Source organism: Pomacea canaliculata, linkage group LG8 (assembly GCF_003073045.1).
Source record: "Pomacea canaliculata isolate SZHN2017 linkage group LG8, ASM307304v1, whole genome shotgun sequence".
Taxonomy (NCBI): domain Eukaryota; kingdom Metazoa; phylum Mollusca; class Gastropoda; order Architaenioglossa; family Ampullariidae; genus Pomacea; species Pomacea canaliculata.
In genome coordinates, this window is record NC_037597.1 from 15,306,466 (window position 1) to 15,326,932 (window position 20,467).

Below are 20,467 nucleotides of genomic sequence, written 5' to 3' on the forward strand. Positions count from 1 at the left end.
CACGGCTGTCCGAAATGGATATGGCACCGCGTCGCGGCTGCCGGATATGGCCCGCAAGCCGAAAAAGGTTGGGCATCACTGGTCTATTGCATTCCCCATATGCATGTTAGACTCAGCGCGGATCAGGTTGAATAACAGCTAAACATTTGTACGCATGGGAGCCCATTTCTTACGACATAAACAAGTAGGCATTAATTTGGTATCAGAAAATGTAAAAGAGTTTATAGAACATCTAACAGTATTAGACCTTTTTAATAAACTGAATGTGATTTCGTGTTTATTCTGAGTGACATGCTTGGATGAGTTGAAGCATGACAAGGCAACATAGTCATAGTCATGATAATATTAACGAATGACAACGGAGCCTCGGAGCGAGATGCACGATGGGTCCCTGCCATGGGAAAGTAAGCATGAGAGAGAGAGAATGGCCACCGCCCTCACATAAAGCTGGTCCTGGGTCCTGTCTCAGTAACAAGTTGGTAGAATGACTGTGCTCCTTTCTTCGTGCCCGTTGTCAGGTGTGTAAGATCTTTTGGAGAGTATTTTTACACCTTGCACAGTCAGCTGCAACACTCCCAGTTTTAACTGTCAAGATTAAGTGTTCATGTTGATTTTATGAGAAAAACTTGCTTCCACCTAAAGGTGATTTCACCTTTACAGACGTCTTTATTCCAGTTTAGGGTGACTAGTGGTTCTGACAAATGTCAGTCTGCCATGCGTTTTTTTTAGGATGTAGCCATTCTTCATGCTGTGGACATGTCCTAGTCATTGTAGTTGGCATTGTCTAAGTAAACAAGCTGGAAAGGCTAGCATGAGACAGGCTTCGGCATTGGATACATCGTCATTGCAGAATATACCTAAAATTCGATGGATGTTTTTGCACATGATAGGAAGTTGGGAGTCTTCTCTCATTAAGCATGTGGTCCATGATTACTTTCCATATAGCAGTGTGTTGGTGACATAGGTATTATACACCATCTTTGTCTTCACCATTGGTTTTGGATTGTTTCACACACAAGTGATAAGATGGGCAAGTGTTGTAGCTGCCTTTTCAGCCCTGGTCGATTTTTGTATGTAGGAGGAGATTACTGCTGATGGGTGATCCAAGATAGTTATCAAAGGTAATGACCGACAAAGCATGTTCTCAGAACATTGGTCTTCTGTAGGCTGAGGGTCAACCCAAAAAGCAGTTCAAAATTGACTTAGATCTTGCTAGATGGTTATCACAAGTTCTGCATCATCTCTAACATTATGCCTGATTTCTGTCAACCTTTGTTTAGGCCCCAAGGCAGAAAAGGCAAAAATAAAAGTTTTGATCCATGGATAACTTAACAAAGCTAAGAAACTATAGCAAAATTTGTACATATATGCTTAATTTATGAAAGTGGTGTCATGTCTGAGTTAACATCGCCAACATTTTTCAGCCAAACCACATCATGACTTGCTGCCATCTACTGTGCTACATGATTATAGTTTAAGCTTGCATGTAAAATTGTCTGAATAACAGGTGCAGTCAGGAATTCATATTACAAAGGAAAACATAAGGTGGATAATTTAAATGCAGCTCCTATGCAAACTGTTAAATGTCTCACAAAGATGAGAACAAAAGCATATCTTTTTAGACAGCCTTCATAATCACACAGATACAACAAAATACGTAAAATCTTGAGCTGGCCATTTTAATTCAGGGAATCACAATTCAACAGATGTTACATTGTTAAGCAGCTTCTTAGGCAGAGTGTTATGCCACATGAAAGAAACAGCAATGTTGAAATACTTTAGGTATGGTATAACCACTTCCATCATATTTTTTAACCAATTTTGATGCAGACCATTGATGAACCTTTAGAAAACAATAAGGCTCTTATTTCAAAAAGAAAATTGATCCAAGAAAAAAGTTTTACAGTTCTTATCCTACATACCAAAGCTTGTGGCTTTACAAGATATATTACTGCATATAGCATATCAGTCTGCCAAAATGCATTTAAAATTTCTCATTATCTTGCACTAATGCTTTTCTACAAACTGCCAGTAACAATAGTTTGTTGCTAACACATTTCTTTTAAATCCAATCTGCTGGCAAAGACCTCTACAAATTTATTGTTTGCTCTTCACATAATGTGTGCAAGAAATTCCACCAGTTACCACTGCTTGCCTGCTCACAAAGCCCATGTTCTCTGGGCATTGGTTTTGAATTTGTGTAAAACAACTGCCAAATCCCTGGCCAGCTCATGGCAGATTTTTTAAGTTGGTAGCGCATGTAATGCAAATCAAGGATGCAAGACAATGGCCATTAACTCAGCAAGCATCCTGCGTTTATCAAATTTGAAACTTGCGAACATCTGGCTTTATTCAAGCCAAGTGGTAAGCTTATATTAACTAGATAGCAAAGTATGCCAAACTGCTTGCTATAAAGAATAGGCAGCCTTGGTTGTGAATATTTTTCATCACTTGTTAAACGTATATTAAATATTTTTTAGACAAAATCTACTGCAAAGTTTTATACAACCTCAAGCTGTTTATTTTTTGAAAGACTTTCACACTTTAGATATATTAGTCTACAGTACATGCTTACACCCCATTTTTGTAAATGGGCATGCAGATGGACTGTTTAAAATTGTAATGCCTTTAAACTTGATTTCACATGTTTATTAAGTATGAACCTCTATAAAATGATATTCCCTACCCCCATAGAACCAAAGCTATCCCTTCACCACCACAAAAGGCTGTCAATTATTTAAGCAGAACAAAGGCTAATACTGTAGTCTTTTCATGTTTCATGAAAGGAACTGATCCTTAACAACAGGATATGCTCATACACTTGCTTGCCGACTAGCTCGTCAGCCTATTGTCCAGATGCTTTAGGCACCAAACTATTTCCATCTACTGCAGAACATGCCCACTAAACGTAGTTCAGAGGGCTTTTGTACCCTTCCCTTGTGCTACGTAAGCCATGGAATTTGCACCAAGGGAACGAAAATTTAGTGACTTTAGATTTGTAAAGGAAGTCACAACGAAAATAACACAAAATTAGTTGCAATGGGCAGCCTGCCCAAGAACAAGTTTTCTAGGGCAGACAGGATTTCAGAAATTTAAAAAAAAAAAAAAGGGAGGAAAAAGTTTCTGTTGATTCAGGTATGATTTTGGGAGGTGGGGGAGATGGTGTTTTACTCAGAGCCAGCAACTAAGGCTATATCACCAAAGGCAGCCAGCTCTGTAAATGTATGGGTTTTGGTGAGGGCGGAAACAGATGTAAAAAGGAATGGGAAACTACAGCAATGAAAAGGTTTAGGCTTATAATGAAGGTGTGATGAGACTCCGTCATTAGGCAGAAAAAAAATTCTTTGTTAGATTTTATGGCCTGGACAGCAAGTCTTAAAAAACTGCTGAAGTGATGATTAAGGATGAGCTTCAGCAGGAAAAACAAAACCACCAAAGCAAATCATATGTAAGTCTGCATGAAAGTATTTTTTGAGTTGAAGGAACTGCAATGATGCAATCAGTAAGTTCTGATTTAACAGAAACCCCCATTGTGTTGGATTTCATTTTTTAGACAGCTCCATAAAAAGTCAAGTCTAAATTTTGTCACGCTTACTATTAAGGCCTTCAACACATTGAAGTAAATTTTCTCATTAAAAACAAACTGGCAGAAGGGGGAAGAAAACAACTGAACATTTGTGGTTTATATCAAGTTTGTTATTTTTTCCCCAAAAAATATGCTAAAGCCTGTTTTAACCTTTAAAATAAAGTTTTATAATGCTGACATCTCCCGCCAAAAAAATTGTGTTTACAAGATTGAGCATGAAGTTTTCAAGAACATGAACATTTTCAGCTTGACTCTCTGTTGCCATACTTCTACAGAGCAGCCACAAATTGTCAGTATTCTACCTTTGATGCCTCATCTGCCAAGCTTTATTTCTAGAACTTCAAAATGTGGGGGAAAAAAAAAACAATTCAGGTTTCTATGCCACACAATCAACGAGGTTTCAACACCTTCCTGCAAATTATTTAAAACTTGCCAAGATAGAATGATAGCTCTTTTGTGGAATTGTAGTTGTGCTTGTTTCTCCTATGATTTAAAACAATTTTTAATAAAGGCAATCATAGCAATTTTGAAAAAAGCAACCAGATCATCTATGATCAGTTCAGAAATTTCATCTCTATAAGGAAACAAAAGGAGTGGTTGATCACACATTTAACGAAAAATGAAATTTCATCTCTAATGCATGTTTTCATGCATTAAGAAATACACTAGTCCACTTAACAATGTGACAAATTAAGAAATCACAGTCTAATTGTTGTAGGTGCTTCGTCATGCTGTTAAATCAGAAGCTTAAGATGAAACAATCCAGCATAAGGCCAATAAATAAATGTTAGGTTGTGAATGTTTTCATGTTAAATAGTATGAAGCATAGCCAACTGCAAATTTGTAAGGCATTTTAAGCCTTGTGCTTCAAAAGAATCCATAGACCTATTTTTATAACAAAACCCTTTAGTGACTGTCAAGACATCATTCCCCTCTATAATCAAATTCACACTGCTGCTATTCACCATTTCGCTGCATATACTCTTTGGAGTTCAAAAAGCAGCAACGGTCAAACCACATACCAATGTCTAGCCAGAGGTCTATGTTATATTTTCATGAAGCCATTTAACCTGCAATAATGGTATTGATTCTGGTGCTACAAAACGCATTAATGAGCTGAAGAAGCAAGGGCCTTTTCCACAAATGTTTTTAGAAACGGTGGAATGATTCATCAGAAGTTAACAAAAAAAATTGTTCACTTTAGACCCAACTCCCCCACCCACTTCCTTCTTTCCTTTTTTCCTCTAACATGTACTGCCCATTCCCCCTCCCACTTCAATGTGGAAAGGTCAGTAGGTCAAATGCAAGCTTACTGTCCTACAGAGACCCAATAATGGGACACAATGTGCGAAAAAAAAAAAATATAAAATGTTACCTAACAAATACACATACTAGAATCATTTTGTTCACACCCCAGCTGTACATATGTGGAAACTGGGTACAGTTGACATCTTCCCTTCATATCATCCAAAAAAAAAAACAAAATTCCACCACATACTTTTCCCAAGCAGGTCAGATTAATAATTGAAATACAAAATACTGCTTGGACTTTACCCCAGACACAACTATCATGCCTCTCAGATGTGGAGATCTTAGCACACACCAGACTACACCCTTGCAAGCAAAACTGCAATAAGGAAATGAGATCAAATCACACCTATAAACACTCACCAAACGTTCTACTTCAACCAGTGCATCCTATCATATGTTGAGTTCACACTTTTTAAGACACTCTGTCACATACAGTTATTAAAAAAAAAAAAATGCATCTTCATCAAAGTGTGCAAACATGCTGATGCAGTCTTGTTTTTGACATGCCAAATTTTCAACAGACTGCTTTCAGATTACACTACATTCTTAAGAAATACAAATAATTCACATGCAAAACCATTCAGTCATTTTTAAAATTGTAGCACCAAGTCTTTTTCATGTTTTTAAACAAGTGACAACAAAGCAGTAAGAAGAATTAAGCCCAAAAGACATCAGGGTCAGTGGAGTGGAGGAATGTTTATGCCCCAGATTCTCACCACCATGAGCTTATCTACACAAATGTTTACCATTTTCTGCTCATTCAAGCAATGTTTGCAATGTGTACTGACTGGCTCATTCTCTCATGACTGAAAGACTAGAATGACTGGCTGCCTCAGAATGTGAAAACTGCAATTTATCTGCAATAAATCACTTTTCTCCAGCTTCAACTGCTTGATATTATTTTGTAGCCCTAACATACATCAAATAATCTCATGCAGACCATTAACAAATCATGTTGGTGCATATTAGCATGTCTACCAACACACATAAGCAAGTCATGCTTAGATGGCCAATATGCACACACACACACTAACATGTACGCACGCACACACTCGAAAATAATGTGTTAATGTGAAATGTATACACAAGTGATATTGTCAGATGAATCTCTAGATGTTAACAGAAACTACCTAGCTGTTGCTATCTAAGATTTCACATGACGTTTGCATACAATAACAATCCTCTGACATATATGGGCACTTATGTATAGAAAGATGCAAGCACTTATAACCCAATCATGGATTGTGACCAAAGAGAAGTCACAACATTACAGCTGTTCCAAGTATTTTATGTCCTGCAAGGATTTTACTTGCTCAAACCAATCACTCACGAGCTCTTCTGCACAAGCACTGGCATTTCCCTTTTTCTCTTAGCTCAAAATTACACACAAAGCATATACACAGAATGTGTGCCTCATTCAATGTCAATAACCACAATTCTCAGATGACACCCACTAGTTAAAACATCCACTGACAAAATTATATGCAAAACACAACCTTTTGTGTAAGGTCAAAATAAATATCAATATCCATGCATCCAATTCCTAACTTTGTTTTTAACTCTGGACTGCACAATCATGTAAAATGTGCCTTGAAACAACACTTTTTTCCCCCCAACTAGGAGATGAGACCAGTAAGGAGGGGGCAAAAGTATGCAGACTAACCAATCCAGAACTGTTTCATCTATGATTTCCCTAAATTTCAGACTTTTTTGGGGGGGATGTGATTTTAACAAAAACAAAAATGAAAAAGCATAAACATCACTAATTCTCCAATCTACATCTAGCAAAGAGTTTCCACTACTATTCACAATGCACCTAGTTTTATAGATTTTTAAAATTCTAGCTGCTTCCAGTGATTGTGTTTTTAGACACCATATTGAGTAGGACCAAATTTAAAGTTAACATAACCAATTTCTTTTGCAACTTCCCACACTTAAAATTAATGTGCCATCATTTTAATGTTCTATTAAAATCCATCAATGATTTAAATATCTAAACACTGATGCCATGTTGTTTAAGTTTTCCCTACTCTAGATCATTAGCGCCCATTTGCAATCAAGTTTAAGCTGGTGCAGGGTAGTTGTTAGATTATTATGGTAAGGTTATCCAATCATATCCAGACAGAACAGGAGCAACAGCTCTCTACTGCCCGCATCCTTTTTTTCTTCTCTGTCTTGTGATACTCTAATGCCATCCTGAAGTATCATTATGATGAGGTCAGAAACTGTTGCTACTGAACAAAAAATAGTAACAGCACACTGTAGTTTCCCCATGTTCTCGATGCCTTTTTCACTTTTGTAATTATGAGAATTATTTCCAGAAATCCAGCACATAAAAGTAGGCATTAACAGTTTTTAAAGTTTCTTCAATGGTGGCCTTTTCCCTTTTCCACAGAAATGAAACTGTCAATGATGCCAACTTGTCTGCAAAGGATTAATCTGACAGCATCAAGCAGATAATAATTTTTAAGTACACATGCTACATTAATTAAGAGTCATCTTTGTTATAAAGTAGCCTAAAGAATCTTCAAAGCACTTATGTCCCCATACATTAGTCATCAAAAGTATTCTCTGACTTACTACTGACTCTTCTGCACAATCTCGGCTGCTCACATACTCAGCTCCTCTCAACAGCCAGTATATACTTCAAACCAGTATCTCACTGAACTACTTAAAACCTTTCCCCCCAAAATTGCACCCAGTGTAAACAGTGATTTGCCTTTTTAATTTTCTAAGGGTCTTTTGTAACTGATACTTCTCCCTCAAGAAGCCTACACTATTTGCTAAATGACAAAACCTAAAAGTGGGCTAATAAGGAATATCTAGCAATAATGCATAAGCAACATAAAAAGGCATATACACTTCATCTATCTAGTAATTTTAGTAAACTTTTTTAGTCTTATTCCTCCTACTACAGAAAATGATTGGGCAAGTGTAAAAGTTGTTGGCAAAAGAGCTGGGAAAGGTAAAGATTAAAGCAAATATGCACGATGTAGAACTACATAAAGAAAAGCTTAAAAACCTAAAAGTTGCCATTCAACACCTTCACAATTCCAGGCAGCTCTGAAATATGAACTTTGGGATATGTGACTTTACCTCTAATAGAAAGAACATCTATTGACCATGCGCTACAAACATAGGCTTCTGACTTGGTTCAGTTTGTCACACTAGCTGCAGCCTTTGATCTCTACTACTGATGCAACAAAAACAATAATTTCTAGTAAAATCCATTGGTTCATGGTTAAAATGGTATGTGCACAGAATCTCTGTCTTTATCCATACTTCACAGAAGCTCTTATTTAGATCTAGTTGCCAAAGATAAACTGTCTTAGCACATGGTCAATAAACTTTCCTACAAAAATCAAAGATGCCTTTAAGCATTTTCACAAGTCATATCAGTAGATGCATATGCAAATATGTACTTAAACAACCATGCCTTGCCTAAGGTCCAATAAATGACAAGAATATAAGATTGTGATTAGGTCCCGCTTTTCTAGTTTTTGTCTCAATTCATACTTTCTGAACTGGATGCAGTTTCAGCACAAATGTGATATCTGTGATAAAGTTAGTGGAAAGCCCTAATCCTCTAAAACCTAGGATTTAGAAAAATAGTTCTGTCAAGCAACGCCAAGGGCACTGTATGCCACAGCAGTTAGCTAAAATACGTATGTCCACTGCCAGACATAAGCTAGTGACACACTGTGCCCAGGACATAGAGGTCACAGGTGAAATAGACTTCTTAACACAAATGATTAAAATGACAAAAGTACTGTGGCTCTGGGAAAAAAGTATCCAATACTATATTCTTTTAAGCTGAAATTCCGCAACTTAATGAAAATATTCCAACTTAAAATACCAGTTATAGCATGAACTTCAATTCAAAACGTTGATAAGATTACAGTGCAAGTCCACATGCAGAATTCCTTGCATCTATGTCCCATCTTCAAATGCACAGCCACATGATAAAGCCTGCATGTCCAGTGTTTGTTCAAACATCTAGTGTTTCATACAGAGCTAATACACACCTCTTCTGTATGAGCAGGACAAAACGTGGACATAAATGCTGTTGCACACAGTCACAACTCAGTCTAAATGAAGTCTCTGATGAATGTTTATGATCATGAGCAGTTCAATGTTTGAGCTGCTGTGTGCACAAACCATCACTTCGACATAGAAACAGTTTATGTTGCACACTCACTCTTGCATCTTGCTGCCATATTAAGTGCCATGCAGTAGTGACACAGATGAGTACATTTAAAGTGCACAGCCCAGCTTTGCAGCAAACGAGCAGCACTCTCTAATTCTTTCATACAAAAATACAATCTTATCATCAAAATTGCAACAAGCAGAAATGTACCCCAAACCACTTCCTGCTTGATATGAAGTAACCAAGATTATAGCGATGACATATGCATATCCTCCACCCTGCCACAACACATCCATGCACATCATCCTGGCTCCTGTACTTTGCTTTTATGAAGAACTGCTGGCTGAATAATCATTGTTTATCGATGAGCCATTGGTTCAAACCAAATTGCGATGTCATGTTCCTCAGTTTTCCATGTTGGAAATGAAACAAATCCATAATTATTTCACGCAAACTGAATTCACATTTGACGTAAGAAAGTTTCCACAATCGTATCTTTATATTTGCTTTCAAGCTAAGCACATGCAACAAACTTCAAGGGGATAACCCATGTCTTGCCAAGGCATTATCATTAAACGATGAAATGTTCTGCAGCAAAACAATTGTTGCCCATTCTCAAATGAAGATGAATTAGAAGTTTGTGGTACATTCCTTCAGCATCAGCTGGATGGGGTAGGAAGGGTAGGGGTAGGGTATAATCTATGTACAGTTATTTATAAGCAATATACATTTTGGCAGGATCGAAGGAAAACTCCGAGACCAGTTTGCCTTTAGTTCTATTTACATACATTACCATTATTCTCCCACAAATTTAAGGGAAAATGAAGTCTAAACAGCAGTGTTAATCTCGCACTGATAGGCTAGATTTTCTGTCCCAATTTCTGTATGCCCTGGTGTACCTTCTAACTAAAAACTGCTTAAGAACACAGCTATCCTGAAAGCAGTTCACTCACACCATTTTTTTTTAAATTATAGACCCAATGAATTCCTTCCTACAATCAACAGGCTACCAAGACCAACACAAAAAAAAAAAACCCTTGACATGCTGTCCTTTTATCACTTCCAATGAAATTTCAGTCATCCCATTCATTCCAATGGGAAAGCAAACATGCTGAATGCAAGTTATATCAAATCTCGTGATGGTCCACACACTCCAAACCAGATGCACACATGTATCTCTATTAACTTTGGCCCTGGTCATCAGAAACAGGGAGGCACTATTGCATGCATTACAAAAGGTCAGGAAAGAGAAGTTACTGCATTGCCAACTGCAGCATAACTACCTGTAAACAGACGAAACTTTTAAAAAGTATGCCAGACATCTGAAATCCAGTAAATGATGGCATGTAACTTGCTTGCATTCCTGGCCTTAAGATTTTTAAATGAATCAGACCCTTCCTTCTTGCACTCATACACACACAAATAGTTTACCTGTGATCCAACCGTAAAACCATCAGAGGAAGAAGCACATTTTTTTTTTTAACTACTTTCCTCACATAAAAGGGTCTGAAATACAGTTAACTGTCACATTTATCCTGCAATGGCCTTGAAAAACTACTCTGCCATTCTTTAGATATTCATCTAGTGAAACCTTGACAAACCATAATCTTTCTTTGGTTTGCAGAGCTGTACCACTGGAGTTTACACTGCTAAGCACTGAACAGCTCCAAGACTGTGTGATTATTATTGTTACCCACCTTTTGTCCCTGCAATGTGGAAAATGATCAACTGCTTAGAGTTTGTGACCAACGTGCTCACAGTTGGCTTATTTGTGGTGAAATGCTAATTGTCTGGTTCCCAAGAAAAATACTTCAAATCACTCAAGATGCCAATGACAGAATCAAGAAAATCTTCCTTGTTTTCGTTTAACCACAAGACATTATGGCACATACTGCCCACTGCTTTTGTCTTCATTCGATGCACAACACTGTCCCTTAAAGGCATTAGAAGCATGTGCACAAGTGATCTGTCTCACCACATTGTCTCCATGTCTAAATAGTTTATTTGAAATGACTGTGGAAACACTTGCACAAAAAAAGGGGTTACAGCTGGGGAAAACAGATACTGAGAAGGTTGGGAGTCCTCGCACATCTTTAATACGAGGAAAATAGCTGATTCTGGCTCCTGCTGTTATGTTACAAGAATAATTTACCGATTCCCCTTTGATGAATTAAGAAGCACAAGCATCTCCTGCCTCATCTTACATGTCAGCAAAACACATTCTTGTCTGAAGACACCCAAGCGGAACTGGCACACAAAGAAACATAACACTTAGGCATCGTCTTGTGCATCCTTTGGAATCTGGAACTCGGCAACATATAGTGATTTGTCAATGGTTTTAGGTATTGGTTTTATTTCTGTGCAGAGTTCTTGCTCTATCTTATGAAGGGCAAACCTGTGAACACAAAAGAAATTAAAGAATGATGTTAGATTTGAAGCTGTTACTTCACTGTAAAATCTTCATATCAAAAAATTAAATGACTTCTCTGGTTTTAATATATTTCCCCTTCCTTCAGATCTTACCACAGTGGTATAATAAAAGACACCTCAAGATAATAGATTTTTTTTCTCTTTCCAACAGTATATTACCTGTCATCAAAAGTAATAAGGTTGATGGCCACACCAAGATGACCATATCGGCCAGAGCGACCAATTCTGTGCAAATATGTTTCAGCATGCCTAGGGAAGTCAAAATTAATCACAACATTCACTGCTTGAATGTCGATACCTCGAGTGAAGAGATCTGTTCAGACAAACAAAAAATATTACACTAATGATCCTATTTTGAGGCCAAACTACTACTGGAAACACGAAAGTTAATAAAGAATTGTTTCGTTAGGTACAGAGTAAATTTCAACATCAAATAGCATTACAATCTATTGCACCTACATTGAAAATTATACCGATTGCATGCAAATATACCAAAATAATTCAGACAGTTCAGTTAGTAACAGATTACTACTTGTCTTTTAAACATAAGCAAACAAGGTCTACCAATTGGTTATCAACAGAATATTTGGGTAAATAGGTGCAGGATGAAGACAGACCCTTTACAAATATACTGCACTAAAGTAACTGATAGTGCATATCCCTAGCCACCGTTTGCAAGGAACAAATACAATATAGCATTCATCACTAAAATGCTTGCTCAAAAATGTAATGTGCAGCAAGATATCTACACTAAGAACATAAAAGAAGCTGCATGATTAAACTGATTTTTTTTTTATTATTTATAGGCATGATATAAGGCATCATGTCAAACTTTGAAAGTTATGCACAAAACACAATGCACCATATCTTCAAGAAGTGGGGAAAAAATGCAAAAAATGTATCAAAAACTTGTTTTGATTGGATGCCTGTACCTGAGCAGACAAGATTGCGGCAAAGGCCTTGTCTGAAATCATGAAACACGCGGTTGCGATGCTGCTGGTTCATTTTGGCATGTATGTAGTAGCAGGAGTAACCAAGTTCTGTGATTTTCTTAGCAAGCAACTCAACACGCTGTGTAGAGTTGCAAAATATAATAGACTGGTTTATCTGCAATAAAACAAAAACAAAATACTTTTCAAAGTAAAAAAGACAAAATTAAGTATCTTACATATTTTGGAAAAAACTAGAAAAATACAAAGTGAGTCAAAATTGGTAAAAAAATCTCAATCATGAAAAATTTTTAATTTGTAAAATATGTACTGGCTTAAGATAAACTGGCCTCTGTATTTTGGCATGTTATCTTTCAACTGCTGGCTAAAGCCATTTACATGCAAAAAAGCTAAAATGCCTTTTGACAGTCATTCAGGCAAAACTAAGTAACCGGTTAAAAAAAAAGTCTATAGGAACAACGATGATGATGGTAGCTCATATAAGAATTATTTAAGGATGTTTTCTGCATCATGCACTGCACATAGGGTCATACTTATAACTGGCTTTGGACTGTGATTATCTTGGCAACAACTCTACAACAGACTTCAATGCATAGATCACAAGGAGTCAAAAGCTAAAATTGCAGATAAAGGTGATTTGCATTTCTTTACCAGGACGACTTCTCTACTATGGGTGTGATATTTCCTTTATCCTCTGCAGTGGAAGCTACTTACCACCGAATGATAAAATATAATAATCGTTCAAGCAATCAAAGATAGATCCAGCTATGCTGTCAGAAAACACCCACGTTCAACAAGATCTTACCTGTAGTTTGGAAAAAAGTGTGTTTAGGCAGTGGACCTTCTGTTTCTCTTGGACAAAAGCATAGTACTGTGTGACACCTTTGAGAGTAAGCTCTTCCATCAGATTAATCTCATATGGATTGTTGAGATGTTTTCTCTGAGAGAAAATAAAGAAATATTAGGGAAGTTTACACACTTGACAGATCTAGGTAGGAGTAAAAACATGCTGTTTTAACACATCAAAGCAACATACCATGATACTGCCTTTCTATATCATTGTTTTATATGTTTGAATACATAAATCGGTAATCGCCACAGAAATAAAAATGGCCACTCAAGGGTGAGTCACTTTCTAAATATGTTCTATTCACGCTACAAAGTTAAAAAATTTGGTGTGCACTCAAGCTTTTTACCAAGGAAATTTCAACAATTTCCACACAAAAAGTATTAGTCAACATATTCCTTCAAAAAAATTAATGCAGAATGGGAATATTTTGAGCCAAAATCACACAAATTTTTATCAATGACATAATTGCTTTCTCGTGTGTAAAAAAAAAATGGTTGAAATGGTTGTTTGAACGATAATTTTATTAAATATCTGCTAAAAACCTCTAAAACATGAACAAATTTACAGCAATATATGAATTTTGAATGAAACTGAAAGACTGTCCCATTGTGACAACCGTTGTATTTGACATATTTTTTTCAACTATAATTATGGACACTTCATGCCACACACTTTTTTTTTACAAATATAGCACATACACAAAAAATAGTGAATTTTACGACCGATAATTTATTTTACCAGTTGAACTTTCTTCACAGAGTTATATGCAAAACGAGATAGGCTTGTGTCCGGCCAATCTTTTTTTTATATCTTCTATTATATAAGATTTTTCTTTGCTACTTCTCTCCCTTTATTGCCTGCTTTAATTAATGGCCTTTGGTATTAACTATACCATGCTGAAAGGTTAATTCAGGAGCATGCTACTCTCTGTTGGCCATAAATACTTTTTTAATTCAATTCTGCTCATTGTCTGATGCTTTCCTTTACTTTAAGCACTAGGAAATTTCTTAGATCTCCTGAAGACCGTATGATACGAATATTTTTACATACATATTAAAAACAAAACAGTCATGAACAGAACCAAAACAGGCCATAATTGCTTCAAAGCAGCATATGAAGTGATGTTTTCCCCTTTATTTTACCCCGAAGCATCACATGTAAGCATACTAACCCTCATACAGGTTTTAAGGACTGAACTTTAGTAAAAGACAACAAAAATATCTAGCAGCAGCAATATCACTGATGTTTGTTCTCTGTGGACACAAGCAAAGAGTTTTCTGCATTTTTATTTATGGACTTCATGCTGTTTTTATTGCTATTTCGTTAAGTTCGTTATCTTCTTCTATTTATTTATACATGCCAACATGTAATCCTTAAATTCTTCACACAATTTCACAAATTTATAGTAAACCCTCCTTGCTAAAATCTACCTAAATCAGGTCACGATTTTAAGGGTTTGCTTTCATTCCACACACCACGATGTCCTATAAATTGAAGTATGTAAATGTTCAAAAAGTAAAGCTCTAAAACCTATGTTTTCTTTGTTGTTTTTTCTTCGTCATGCTACTAATTGTTACACTTTGTTAAAATTTATAGAAAAACCAACTCTTTGGACAAAAGCAACTGAACAATATGCAAGTATTTTTTTACATGATTTATGCAAAAGAAAAATAAAGTGTTGCAATAGAGCACAAGCAGCCTGTCCAAAAAAAAATTATTTTTATTCAACTTTGGCAAAAGGTTGTTAAGCACGATCGACTAATGTGCACTGGTAAACAAAGACAATGATCAGATGCCAGTCATTTTACCCCAAACCACATCAACCTCCTGCCTGAATTTTATCAACCCCACAATGACCAATATCATCACATGAAAGTCTCAATTTAAGGTTGACAATCACCCCAGGTTTCAAAACAAGAAAAACTGCGCAACGATGATGTAGCTTTTGTTCAAATAAACACAATTTACCATGAACTGTTCCACAGAAAGAGGGAAGGTTGCAGAGTATAGCATGATTTGTCTTTCAGAAGGTAGGTGGCTAATGATGCTGTCTAGCATGCCCTTAAAATCTTGAGACAGCAATTTGTCTGCCTGAAAATATCAAGTGAAAATTTTGTCAGCTGAACAGCATATAAATTCTTACAATTACAAGATAACCTAAAATCCTTTTGGAAACAAGATAAAATGCTTTTAAAAGTTGCAGATCTGCTCAATACTAGGAACATGTTAATAAAAATAAAAAAAAACCAATGACATTTTTAATAGTTTTGTTTTGCTATCTTTTCAGCACAGCGACTTTGACCGTGTTCTAACCACAAGTGTGCATAACATGCGTCTGTATTTACTTGGTGTTTGAGTAGGTGCGTGTTGTAGAAGTCTGCCACATCTGTAATATACGGATATTGGCGCATGGCTGTCGGTTATTCTGTTTATATCATTTCTGTAAAGCGTTCTGAGCATATTGTTGAAAAAGTGCCAACAACCTGTATTGAATGTATGCACAAACAGGCAGCTAGTGCAGAGAATAAAGGAGAGGAGTGATGCGGTCCTATTTCTTTCCCCTGACATTCTAAAGTTTGTGAATGAAATATGGGATAAAGCCCAAAAGCAAGAAATATCAATAATCAAACCGAGATAAAATAAACAGGCAAACAAGATTTACAGCAGTTTGTCAAGAGAGAATGTAGCAGAGGGCACTAATTTTAAATCAATTTATAATATGCAAACAGCTGAAACTTAAGGGTCATACAGTGGTAATGACAAAGCCAAAACTCCTAACACATGAGGTAAAAGTCCCACCAATACCCACATCTGGAAAGCTGGATAGTTATAGATCAATTGTCTTTTTATCCAGAAAAAACTTGTGTTATGGTCATTTAGCTCTGATTTCCAATATATAATTTTGTTTTAACATCAGTACACAATCCTTCACAGTGACCTCCACAGCAGGCGGTGTGAGACAACACAGCTGTGTCATCTGCATAGTTCAAGTTTCAGTTTCAGTTAACGGCATAATAAAAATTCATGCAATATTTTGCACATAACCAAAAGGCTCAATACTGATACTTTTGTAAGACTATTAACCTATTACCTACACAAATTTTTGGTTTTACCCACAAACATTTTAAGGTAGAGAGATCCTTAAGAAAATACTGGTTCAAGAGTGACATGGTCGAACTTACGACACCTAATTTTGATGCTGTAACATAAGGTTTAAGTGTATTTTGGTTAAAAAGTACACGTTCTGATGCTAAATAAATTCACTGTTCACACAAATCCTCACCAGTTTGCTTTCAAAACCTCAAAGAATTAATGGTTCCCAAGCTAAAAAGTTATACAAACCTATGATCTGGGCATAGTAGATTTGACTTTTTTTTTTTTTTTTTGTCATCTGCGAGATGTTATAAGCATCTTAAAACTTGAATTTCTCCTACTGATGTTTTTGACTGCTGATGCTTGAATGCGAAAACACAAATCTCAAGATAGGCTTGTGCTATAGCATTAAAATTGTCCTCTTTAATTTAGAAATACTAGTATAAACAAACATTACCTGAAGGGGGGGAAAAAAATTGTACATTTGCTAAGTTCAAAGGTGTGTACCATATTTGATTGCTTATATCTCTTAAACCTCAAGAAATGCTTGTACATTTTTTTATGTTGATTAAAGTCACAATTTCCACTGAATATGCAAAAACAATTTTTATGTGTCAATTACATAGTTTAACAGTCTATAACAACAACTAAAAAACTCTTTAAGATATTCTAAGCAGTATCCTCCTAAACTTAAAAGTATATAAGGCTTTCAGTTTTATCTAATTTTTGAGTATAGTAAAAGGCAAAGTGTTTGTAAGCTATCAGATTTTTAAAAAAACCTGCAAAGTCTGCACCAGCAAACTTCTAGATGACTAACAAATTAGCACAAAACAGCACGTGTTCTTACCTCATCCAGGACCAAAATAGCGCAGTGGTCTGTTTTTACCAAGTTTTTATTCATTAGGTCAAGAATACGCCCAGGTGTTGCAATTATTACATGCACTGAAAGAGGGAATGAATCCTTGACATTCATGAAATACTGTCTTATTTCTCCGTCATAACATGGTGAAATACACCAACCCCAATTCACCCAGTACTTCATGCATCATTCATACCTATGTTTCCATAGATGTTCCAAAATGAAAGAATATTTAAACAAACAGTATATTACTTTATGTTGGTCATGGTTTAATGTAGATGATTTATCAATTAAACTTTACCTTATTTTATAAAAGTTACACAAATATAGAGTTATATCAGTATTACCAGCCCATTGGTGTGGCACAAACACATATTAAAATTTTGACCCCAAACAGATGCTAAGAAACTTAGCACCAAGCATAATCTGACAAAATATTCTGCTCTTAGCAAAGCAGTAAAATACTGATCTGCTTGCAACATTCGTATGTGTGGAATGATTTTACTGCCTTAACAGTTACAACTGAAATAGTTTCAAACTTTTTTTTTTTGGCCAAACAATTCATAAATCTATACTTGCAAGCTAGCCAAGCTCCCTCCCCCAATGTCATCACTGCTATCATACCTGGTTCATACAGCCGCATAATGTCATCTTTCAGGTTTGTGCCACCTGTTGTCACCATGCATTTAAGGCCTAAATGTCTACTGAGCTCGATACATATCTGACTTGTCTGCAATGCCAACTCTCTGGTGGGAACGATGATAAGTGCTGTTTAGAAACAAAAAATTAATATCTTTTGCAATTTATGCAATTCTACACTTCATCACAACAAATTTTTAAACATAATGATTACTTTTAAAATTTAATTTCTAATAAGTTAATAATTTAAAAGGAGTTAAAAAAACTCCCCTTTTGTAGTCAATGATATACAAAATGTACCCGTAGGTAAGAAATTTTATTGGGAGGTGAGGTGGGGAGGGTAAAGAAACTGACTTCCACTTTTGGAAAACAGCACCTACTTTTTTACGGTCTACGCCAAAAGTGTAGTTGTTAAAACAGTAACTGTACAGAATAACTTTGCAAAAACAAAAAAAGTGTTCACAAAAAAGTTAAGAATCTTGGTCTAAGCTTACCTTGCAGTTTATCCATAGATGGGTCTGCACGCTCCAAAATAGGAATGGCATAAGCACCTGTTTTACCAGTGCCATTTTTAGCACGGGCTAGTATGTCACGACCTGTAAGTGCTATAGGTATGCTAGCCTCTTGGATAGGAGATGGTTTTTCCCATCCCTTTTCAAACACTCCCATCAACAGATCCCGCTTTAAACAGAAGTCTTCGAATTCATTTCCTTTAGTGTTGGTCACATCCTGTATAAGGAAATAAACAGTAAATGCTATAATAAACTGAATCCTCCTGGCCTACTCAGGCTTTTATCTAATATGCTGCAGTTGAAAATGTCAAAAACCTAAATATTTTTAAACACAGATCCTCATCACAAAAGATTAAATACAGTATAGCGTTGGTGATATCTATATTATTAAAACATAATGTCAACATAGTTTTGATGTGGTAGTAATACTAGTCATCTGACAATTTCTGGAATTCACAAGGGCAAGAAGTAATGATGAATAATCATTATTTCTCAAAGACTTAAGCTAAACTCAAATTATAAAAACTTAAAAAATAACTCATCAAGTACACAGCCTACTTTCCAAACTGCGAGGAAAACATGAAGCGTCATGAAAAATCAGGAAGTTCACATTTAAACTTTAAAAATGTTAGAGTTAGTTTGATCAGCTATCAAATACAAGATTTAAGAGCTGTGCAAGATGTAAAGTTGCAGATACAACACAAGCTAAATTTCACTACATATATCTCATCTAAAAAAAATCAGGCTTATAAATCATTAAAAATAAATGTATATACATATATAAACTTGCAAAAAGTAACAAAAACTTACTGTGGTTTTTATTCTTAAGTCCTTTGGGGGAAGCTTCAGTTTGGCTTTCCATCCTTGGGCATCACTAAAAACACCAGAGTATAAAGCATCCTTTACACTCTTGCTTATCAAGGCCACATAGTGGCATCACTTTTCTACATTCTTTCAGCCAGTTCAAGAAAATCCGTTCTAAGGGGTTGATTGGGAATAATAACACAAAAACTGCAATTACTAGTTTTATCAAGACAACTACAATATTGAGCAAAATGAATTGTTTTCCCATCACTCAGAATTTGTTAGTAACCTTTATGATATATCACGAAACATTCTAGCCTTAAGCAACAAATTAAATCTTGTACTTACTCGGTAGATTTCCCGACTCCCGATGTTGCTCCATGGTGATTGGTGGAATTCTCCACAATTTCTGTGGACGCCATTTTTTTCAGGGTCTTACCCTAGTCCTTTTCGCTACAGCCTTCAATAGTAACTAATTAACTGTCACTTTTTAAAACAGCTGATATGCTCTTGTCTCCGTCTAAAACATCCACGATGTATGTATATGTAATGTACAAATATAAACTTTTGAAAACACTGGTTTCTAAACAGCAGAGGTAGACGCCGTAAGTACCTAAATTGCCAACGAAATTAGTGTACAAGACACCTGAAACAAAAAACGCAAGTTGCAATCCTTTACGATGCCTATATAAATCACCTTTCTAAAGCAAAGAAAATTTACTCTGCGACAAAACGTCAACAACAATATTAATCCAGTGTAATACGTTATCTTTGTAAGTAAATAATCAAGCACCGAGGATTTTTTTAATTTTTCAATACACAGCTGTTAATACTTCTTTCTTAGGCTACATCTCTCAGAGAATATAAGCATACCTAGACCTCATCCATTAAATAAGAGAAACGAAATTAGTTATTTCCAGTGAAATAAGAATACTTCACAAGAGAAATTATTTCGACAACTTTTGCTTTCAAAACAATTTGTCCCATGACCTAAAAAAAAATTTACACGACAGGAAACAGAAAAGCTATCATAAATAGTAGTTATTGAAATCCAAAAGGCATATGCCGTTTGTACAACAAAGGGGATACTTTAAAAACAAAAACATTGCAGTGGATGATGACAGATTTTAAGGTTAGCGTTCTACCCACCTTATTCGGGAACAATATGGCTGTCAATGTCTCTTAAGGCGTGCCAGGGGAATTAGTTTCGCACTCACCATGAGAGAAACGAACTCAACTTATTATATAAAATTATTTTTATTTTTCTTGTAATCTGGCATACCTTT

The 20,467-nt window shown here is 35.8% G+C and overlaps 1 protein-coding gene across 1 annotated transcript; it reads right to left on the minus strand.

The window, feature by feature from the left end:
- Positions 1-1,663: 1,663 nt before the first annotated feature.
- Positions 1,664-20,390, minus strand: LOC112571327 (putative ATP-dependent RNA helicase me31b). Its single transcript, XM_025250241.1, has 11 exons — positions 20,331-20,390; positions 19,530-19,827; positions 19,188-19,251; positions 18,360-18,594; positions 17,851-17,994; positions 17,215-17,309; positions 15,243-15,365; positions 13,230-13,364; positions 12,407-12,581; positions 11,634-11,787; positions 1,664-11,439 (listed from the first exon to the last, which is right to left on the minus strand). The coding sequence occupies exons 2-11, from the start codon at positions 19,601-19,603 to the stop codon at positions 11,316-11,318; spliced, it is 1,323 nt and encodes a 440-aa protein (XP_025106026.1). The 5' UTR covers positions 19,604-19,827; positions 20,331-20,390; the 3' UTR covers positions 1,664-11,315.
- Positions 20,391-20,467: the final 77 nt, after the last annotated feature.

Excerpts from the sequence above, each read along its gene's own strand:
- LOC112571327 (XM_025250241.1), bottom strand. The coding sequence starts at position 19,603 with ATGGCGTCCACAGAAATTGTGGAGAATTCCACCAATCACCATGGAGCA. Across the intron at positions 17,995-18,359 it reads ATCTATGGATAAACTGCAAG|CACTTATCATCGTTCCCACC; the intron begins GTAAGCTTAGAC and ends GTTTCTAAACAG. Across the intron at positions 12,582-13,229 it reads CACTTTTTTCCAAACTACAG|ATAAACCAGTCTATTATATT; the intron begins GTAAGATCTTGT and ends GTTTTATTGCAG.